This window comes from Citrus clementina, unplaced genomic scaffold (genome assembly GCF_000493195.1).
Source record: "Citrus clementina cultivar Clemenules unplaced genomic scaffold, Citrus_clementina_v1.0 scaffold_4, whole genome shotgun sequence".
In the NCBI taxonomy this organism is placed as follows: Eukaryota; Viridiplantae; Streptophyta; class Magnoliopsida; order Sapindales; family Rutaceae; genus Citrus; species Citrus x clementina.
In genome coordinates, this window is record NW_006262274.1 from 15314272 (window position 1) to 15322604 (window position 8333).

At 35.8% G+C, this 8333-nt stretch overlaps 1 protein-coding gene across 1 annotated transcript; it reads left to right on the forward strand.

Annotated features, from left to right (window-relative positions):
* The first annotated feature begins 715 nt into the window (after positions 1-715).
* Positions 716-2137, forward strand: LOC18044681 (glutathione S-transferase F9). Its single transcript, XM_006437054.2, has 3 exons — positions 716-906; positions 1062-1110; positions 1499-2137. The coding sequence occupies exons 1-3, from the start codon at positions 763-765 to the stop codon at positions 1942-1944; spliced, it is 639 nt and encodes a 212-aa protein (XP_006437117.1). The 5' UTR covers positions 716-762; the 3' UTR covers positions 1945-2137.
* The last annotated feature ends 6196 nt before the right edge of the window (positions 2138-8333 follow it).

Genomic DNA, 8333 nt, shown 5'->3' on the forward strand with positions numbered 1-8333 from the left:
TCCTCTTCATCTCCTTCTCCACCAGTTGTCTTCTTTACAGCGGCCTTTAGGTTCTTTCGCTTCAATCTTTCACTTCATTATGTTATGCTGGATTAACATAGAGAAGCAAGTATAGTTATAAAATATGTGATGATTCATAACTCATTTGCAATGAGCTGCAGGGTTTCCTTTCTTCTTCATCTCTTCAAGGTTATTCTAAAATAAGAAACAAACAATTTAATTAAGTTAAAAAAAAAAATCGAGGGTTCATAATTTGAGATGAGGAATTTCTAAAGAAATGAATGATAATAAGGATAAATTGGGGATTATATTGGTATGTTGAGAGCGAAAAATTATTTTAAACTTATTAATGCATTTGCTGAGAAATAGGGGCTAATTAATGAGATAAATTAAGAGAGTTACATATCACCATTGGTTTACTTATCTCTATCAATAAATCATGATTAGGATTTAATACTGAACTAAAATTTTGTTTGAGCACCTAATCAATAGTGAGGATTCATTATTTTATTTATTATTTAATTTTTCTTTCTTAACAATCACTAATTTATTCAGTACTCGACAAAAACTTAAAATTCTGGTCCATCAGCATTAAATTTATAAATCACATCACCAATCACTGATTGGAAATTAATATATAAATATTAAGAAAAACTCCACAATGGCACTATATATTAAACGGATACGCAACTCCTATGAACCGTGCACACACTCACTGACTTTTAGTGAGAAATAATTAAGAGATTAGCGTAAGCAACAACAATGGTGGTAAAGGTGTACGGTCCAGCTTATGCTTCTCCAAAACGAGTGATTGTATGCTTGATTGAGAAGCAAATTGAATTTGAAACTGTTCCTGTTGATCTTGTCAAAGGAGAGAATAAAAATCCTGAGTACCTCAAATTACAGGTTCATATATAAATTCAATTAATTAAGCATCATTTTTTTTATATATATATAAAAATTATTTAACTTCTATATTGAAGATCGTGTGTCTTGATTTGCTTTGATTAATTAATTAATTAACTCTTTTGCTTTCAATTTTGACAAAATAATATGTGCAGCCTTTTGGATCCCTTCCAGTTATTCAAGATGGAGATTTTACTCTATACGGTACACCTTTCGTTTTCACATATACTGAAATGTGAAATTTGAGTAAGAGCAGAATAACTTTTAGGTTTGAGTTAATTGACCAGATAGTTGGGTCTTGGTATATCTGTTTTCTTTGCAATTCATTTAGTTATTTTTTAGTTCTTATTTACTGCATATCAATTTTATTGATGTTTAAATTATATCAGAAAAATTAATTATTGAAAAAGTTAGATGGATCAACTATGAAAATAATTGCACAAATATCTTGGAAAAACTCTAGAGACTTGAAGGAGATGTATTCTTTTAATTAACTAATTACGAACTTAAACATGGCACAGGTAACTTTCAACTTCAGAAGTTTTATATTGTAGTTATAAGTTTAACGTTTCAGGTATTGATTCATTTGCAGAATCGCGAGCTATCATAAGGTATTATGCCGAGAAGTACAAGTCTCAAGGAACAACCGATCTTCTGGGAAGAACAGTTGAAGAAAGAGGCCTGGTGGAACAATGGCTGGAAGTAGAGGCACACAACTTTCACCCACCAATTTACCAGATGACCACGCAAATTTTATTTTTCGCGAAGAGGGGACTTCCTGCCGATGAGAATTTGATAAAGGAGAGCGAGGAAAAGCTTGGAAAAGTTCTCGACGTTTACGAGGAGAGGCTGTCGAAGAGCAAGTATTTGGCCGGGGATTTCTTCAGCCTGGCTGATCTGAGCCACCTTCCATTTACTCAATACTTGGTTGGGCCGATGGAGAAGGAGTATATGATTAGAGACAGGAAGCATGTGAGTGCCTGGTGGGATGATATTAGCAACAGGCTATCCTGGAAGAAAGTCCTTGAGCTTTATTAGCTACTTAATTTGTGTTGAATAAGTCTCTGCTTTTGGCTGAGTTTTTTAATCTTGGGGCTTGTGTTTTACTCTACTGCTACTTGGTTTGTTTCTGTGTTTTGCGGATGTGTTTCTTCAGTGTCTTCGTTTTAATAAACAAATGGTTGGAGTGCGGCGAATTCTTGTTGTCGCCATTGTAGAATGTTATCTCAGTGCGCCCAATTTTTTTACTGAAATTTTTACCACAATTCGTGTTGAAATTGCTTACTTAAAAGGGATGACATTCCTTATGAATTGAAGATAGAAACTCCTAGATGGACCAAAAAGAATAAGAGCCTCAAAATGAGTTATAAAATTTAAGAAATTGTTTAAAGATTTTGCATGTGAAGTTCAGATTCAAACTTGAGACTTTACTTCTAATACCATTTTAGAAAAATTGTTTAGCTCAAAAGTTCAAGCCAATAGATAAAAGTCCAATAATAATTTAAGACAAATCTTAATACAGAGGTTGAATTAGGTAATACATCGTAATTTGAAAACAATTATAGCTGAATTATTAGAATTAGGTAATACATAGTGCTTTGAAACATTTATAGCTGTCACGTTACAATTTTTTTTTTTTTTTTGATGATAGGTTTGAGACGATAAGCAATTTGTCATTATGCTCATGTCATATATATTATATATACAAGTAAACTTGAAGAAATAATTTTGAGGGTTAATTTCTTGTTGCTTTTGAAACTTTTCATAATATTATTAATAGGCTACAGTAATTTTTTGATTCACTATGAGCTACGGAAGTTTTTAAATTCTAGCAATGGACCATAATCAACTCTATTTAAAAAAGAAAAAGGGTGTGATGCTATTTAAATCTACTAGATTAACTAGTCACTTATCTATTTGTTAAATTATAAATAATGTTGGAGTCATAAATTTTATTCTACAAACTATTTTATATAAATCAATGCCACATATAATTATATTGGTTGCATAAAAACACTGCATATATTACATTATTTACTTTCATAATTTTGAGTTTTATTCACATGTTATAGTGTTATGTCAGATTACATTCTACGAAGAGTAAGAGTTTTTAGTATTAAAAACTAATAAACCAAAAAAAAATAAAAAAAAATTGGGGGCACGAGGGGGCATGACTAGGGGCGGAGACAGCATAGTGATTCACTGGGGGCTTATTCAACAGTAACATAAATTTTTTTTAAAAGTAATAAAAATATAAATTTAAAAGATTGATACATTGTACTATACATTGATACATTGTATTATAACTTCATTATCAATGTGTATTAAATAAAATTTTTTCTATGTAAACAACCAAAATAAGTAAATGTTTAGGAATTTTTTATGGGCGTTGGATTAGTAGTGGAATTGGAAAAGTAAGATTAATAAAAAAAATTATTAATGAATTTGTGGGCCGTTTAAAAATTAAATTAATATTAATATTTATGAGTTTGATTTTAGTTTGCAAAGTCCATCTTTTTTTATTTGAATTTAAAAAATTAGAATGTGAGAATTTAAGTATAATTATGTATTGTAGGCTTGACTATAAATTAGTGGGGGCTTTAGAAAAAATTATTGAGAATTTTATGAAAACTAAATTAATTATTAAAATTTTTTTTTTCCAGTGGGGGCTTAAGTCCCCACTGGTCCTAAGGTGAATCCGCCCCTGGGCATGATAAAAGATCTTGAATACTCTTGGTGGGGAAGGGCAAGCATTAATCCAAGCTTATGACACCATATGGAAGGGCCATCCAAGCACTTGCCTTCTAATTGCTGCACCGCTGCCAATTTTTGTGTTCTTTTGTTCATGTCTCTGGTAAGAATCAGAGTCAAATTCAGCTAATGATAAGAAGTGCTTGAAGGCTTTTTCAGATGTTGCTTTGACCATTGCGGCCTATCTCTTGATCATTATAATTACATTATGGGCGCGAATCATTACATTCATGATCTGCTGCCGCTTTTACTTTACTCATCTCTTAGAATTACATTCAATCAAAGACCAGAGGGAGGATGCATACAGGTTATCACTAACATTTTCCACTGAGACAATGACATATACTAAATCTTTTGCCGTAAAAAATCCTAGAGCATTGGCTGGTGATGAAAGTCAAGTGAAGGCCTTTGCTGACAAAAAATTAAAGGATGAAGAGGATATGAATCGATGCGTACTCTAAAAAACTTTTGGCAGCTGCTCATTGCCTTGTCATGTGGAATGGGCTCTGGGCTTGCTCCTGTAAAATATAATATCAATCGAGCAGAATTACATACTGAATCACGAAACAACTTAGAATGGAAGCACAAGAGACACGTGGCAGCCTGTGGAAATGAACTCAAACTCGTCAGAACAACTTGTCGTTTTTAAGTTGTGAAGATGAGTGACATGTCATTTCAGTTGAACAAGATTCTAGAGCCGACAACTTGAGACAACTTGATAATGTCGTACAAAACCATTAAACCTCACGTGATTAACGCACTCCTGCTATAAGCTTAAACGACATAGCTAGCAGTCGTTTAAGGAAGGCTTTAAAGTGGTGCGTGAGGAGCTCGTGATCAAGTTGGTTAAGGCTGTTGAATTTATAGGGAAATTTCTGGATCTATTATGCCTGCATAACAGATATATATACAAGCTGGTTTTGGTTGTTTTCTCCAGTGTATGTAGGCACCCTCAAAGGTGTTGAACCACTTAAGTTCTTGTGTGTTCTTGATTTGTTTGAGCTGTGTTCTTTGATCTGTGAGTTGTTTCGATAAGCTAAGGTTTAATTCTTGAGTCTTTGAGTCTGAGTTAGATCTTGGGGTGTGATTAATCCAGTGATTAAAGGGTTAATTTCACAACAATTGGTATCAAAGCCTTAACTCTGATTTCAAGGTTCAAGAATGGGCTCAAAAGTGGATCTTGAGAAGTTTTCGGGGCAAAATGATTTTAACATGTGGAAGATCAAGATGGAGGCTTTGCTGATTGCTCAAGGCCTGGGAGAAGCCATAGATCCAGTCTCTAAGCTTGAAGGAAGTGAGGCTTCATCATCTAAGACCCCAGAACAAGTAGCATAGATAGACAAGAAAGCTAGAAGCACAATCATTCTGAGTCTTGGTGACTCTGTAATTCGAGAAGTGGCTAAAGAAAAGACTGTTGCTGGTTTATGGGCCAAGTTGGAGAATCTGTATATGACAAAGTCTTTGGCAAATAGACTTTACATAAAAAAGAAGATGTTCTCACTGAAGATGATTAAAGGGGCATCATCAAATGAGCATATAGACGAGTTCAATAAGGTTTGTGATGAATTGGAGACTATTGATGAAGGACTGAGTGATGAGAGCAAAACTTTGCTACTAATTAGTTATTTACCAAAGTCATACGAGCACTTTGTGGATGCATTGCTGTATGGGAGGCAAACACTCTCCCCGGAAGAGGTCAAATCTGCTCTTGGCACCAAGAAACTGAAAGATAAGCAAGATAATCCAGAAAGTGAATCAAGTGAGGGACTGATGGCTAAAGGCAGACCTGAGAAGAGAGAAAGCAAGGGAAAGAAACAAGGCAGATCAAAGTCTAAATAGAGAAATTTGAAGTGTTTCCATTGCCATAAAGAATGGCATTTTAAAAGAGATTGCCCTGCTGTTGGAGAGGCAAATATAACTGACAATAGAGGGAACAAATCAATGTTGTGGCATTTGAGGATGGGGCATATAAGTGAAAGAGGTTTGAGAGAGCTACAAAACCAAGAAGTGTTTGGGAAAGATCAGATGGAAGCTTTGGGGTTCTGTGAAGACTGTATATTAGGAAAGTCTTCCAAGCTAAGGTTTGAGACTGCAGCTCATACCACCAAAGAGAAACTTGGATACATACACTCTGATTTGTGGGGGCCTGCACAAGTGAATTCACTAGGTAGGTGTAGATACTTTTGGACTTTTATAGATGATTTTTCAAGGATGATTTGGGTCTTTGCACTTAAAAGTAAAGATGAGGTTCTGGAAAAATTCAAAAAGTGGAAGATTTTTATTGAAAACTAAACTGGTTTGAAGGTGAAAACTCTGAGGACAGATAATGGCTTGGAGTACTATAATAAGCTGTTTGAAGAATTCTGTGAGAAGAATGGTATTCAGAGGCACAAAACTATCACCTATACTCCTCAACAAAATGGTCTTGCTGAGAAGATGAATAGAACTTTGGTGGAGAAGGTAAGGTGCATGCTGATCTATTCTAAGCTTCCAAAAACCCTTTGGGAAGAAGCCTTAAATACAGCATGCTACCTAGTCAACATGAGCCCATCAACTGCTATAGGTTGTAAAACACCAATGGAACTATGGTAAGGGAGAATGGTTGATTATACAAAACTCAGAATCTTTGGCTGCACAGTATATGCTTATGTAAAGCAGGGTAAGCTAGAACCAAGAGCATTAAAATACAGGTTTTTGGGGGTATCCAAAGGGTGTCAAAGGCTATAGATTGTGGTGTGTTGACTCAAAGCCACCACAGTGCATCATAAGCAGAGATGTAATTTTCCATGAAGATGAGTTTTTGAATAGACCAAGGAGCCCTATTAACAACACTGAATCAGGTGCTGAAACTAATAAAGTGAAGTTTCAGGTGGAGCCTCATAACTTGAAAGAACTTGAGCCTGAAATTGAAGGTGCTAAAATAGAACCTGAAGCTGGTGTTGAACATGAATCAGCAGAAAGTGAAGAGGACGTCTATCAGCTGGCAAGAGACAGAAAGAGAAGGACAATAAGACCACCTAAAAGATATGCAGTGGCTGATTTGATTGCATATGTTTTGACTGCTGCTCAAGAGCTGAATGATGATGAACCTAGAACTTATCAGGAAGCTATCACAGGTAAAAACAAGCTGGAATGGAAGAGGGCAATGGATGAAGAGATGGCATCCCTGATGAAAAACAAGACCTGGGAATTGATTGAAAAACCAGCTAAGAGGAAGACAGTAAGCTGTAAATGGATCTTCAAGATTAAAGATGAGATACCTGGTGCTGAACTTAGAAGATTTAAGGCCAGATTGGTGGCAAGGGGCTTCACACAAAAGGAGGGAATTGACTTCACTAAAGTATTTTCCCCTGTAGTGAGACATGCTTCCATCAGAATTATTCTTGCACTTGTGGCTGTTCAGGATATGCATCTTGAGCAGATGGATGTAAAAACAACCTTCCTGCATGGTGAATTACAAGAGGAAATTGTAATACAACAGCCTAAAGGGTATGTGACATCTGGTAAAGAAGATTGTGTCTGCTTACTTAAAAAGTCTCTATATGGGTTAAAACAATCACCTAGGCAATGGTATCTGAAGTTTGACAACTTCATGATAACACATGCCTTCAACATGTGCAACTATGATTGCTGTGTGTACTTCAAAGAGACAAGTGGAGGGGGAATGATATATCTTCTGCTGTATGTAGATGACATGCTGATCGCATGCCATGACAAGGAAGAGATCAATCATTTAAAGAAACTTTTAAGCAGGGAATTTGAAATGAAGTAACTTGAAGAAGCTAAGAGAATTATGGGGATGGATATCATCAGGAACATGAGCAAGAAATTTTTGTTCTTAACTCAACAAAGCTACATTAAGAAGGTTCTGGTGAGGTTTGGAATGAATGATGCTAAGCAAGTTCAGACACCATTGGCAAGCCACTTCAAGTTGTCTGCTGCCCAGTGTCCTCAAACTGAGGTAGAACAATAAAAAATGGCCTGTATACCCTACTCAAGTGCAGTAGGTAGCCTCATGTATGCCATGGTACTCACCAGACCTGATATCTCATATGCTGTGAGTTTGGTGAGCAGGTTTATGGCAAATCCAGGATATGAACACTGGAGAGCTGTTCAGTGGATTATGAGGTATCTGAAGGGAACTCTGGAGGTTGGTTTGGTCTATGGTGGAGAAGGTAAGAATGGACACACATTAATTGGTTATGTAGATGCTGACTTTGCTGGTGATCTTGATAAAAGAAGGTCACAAATAAGGTATTTGTTTACTCTAGGAGGCTGCATAGTTAGCTGGAAAGCAACATTACATAATGTAATGGCTTTGTCCACTACAGAGGCTGAGTATACTGCAGCAGCTGAAGCTTTCAAAGAAGCAATTTGGCTGAAAGGCATGACATCTAAGTTGGGAGCTAAGCGAGAATCTGTAACGGTATACAGTGACAGTCAGAGTGCCATACATCTTAACAAGAATCAATCTCATTACGAGAAAACAAAACATATAGATGTTAAATTGCATTTTGTGAGACTTGAGGTGTCAAGGGGAGCTATAAAGTTGCTGAAGATTCATACTGAAGAAAATCCAGCTGACATGTTAACCAAGGTTGTGCCTAGTGCCAAGTTCATCCTTTGCATGAACTTAGCAGGTATCTGTAGGTTTTAAGAAGCTGCAGATGGGGAGA

Excerpts from the sequence above, each read along its gene's own strand:
- LOC18044681 (XM_006437054.2), top strand. The coding sequence starts at position 763 with ATGGTGGTAAAGGTGTACGGTCCAGCTTATGCTTCTCCAAAACGAGTG. Across the intron at positions 907-1,061 it reads CTGAGTACCTCAAATTACAG|CCTTTTGGATCCCTTCCAGT; the intron begins GTTCATATATAA and ends TAATATGTGCAG. Across the intron at positions 1,111-1,498 it reads TGGAGATTTTACTCTATACG|AATCGCGAGCTATCATAAGG; the intron begins GTACACCTTTCG and ends ATTCATTTGCAG.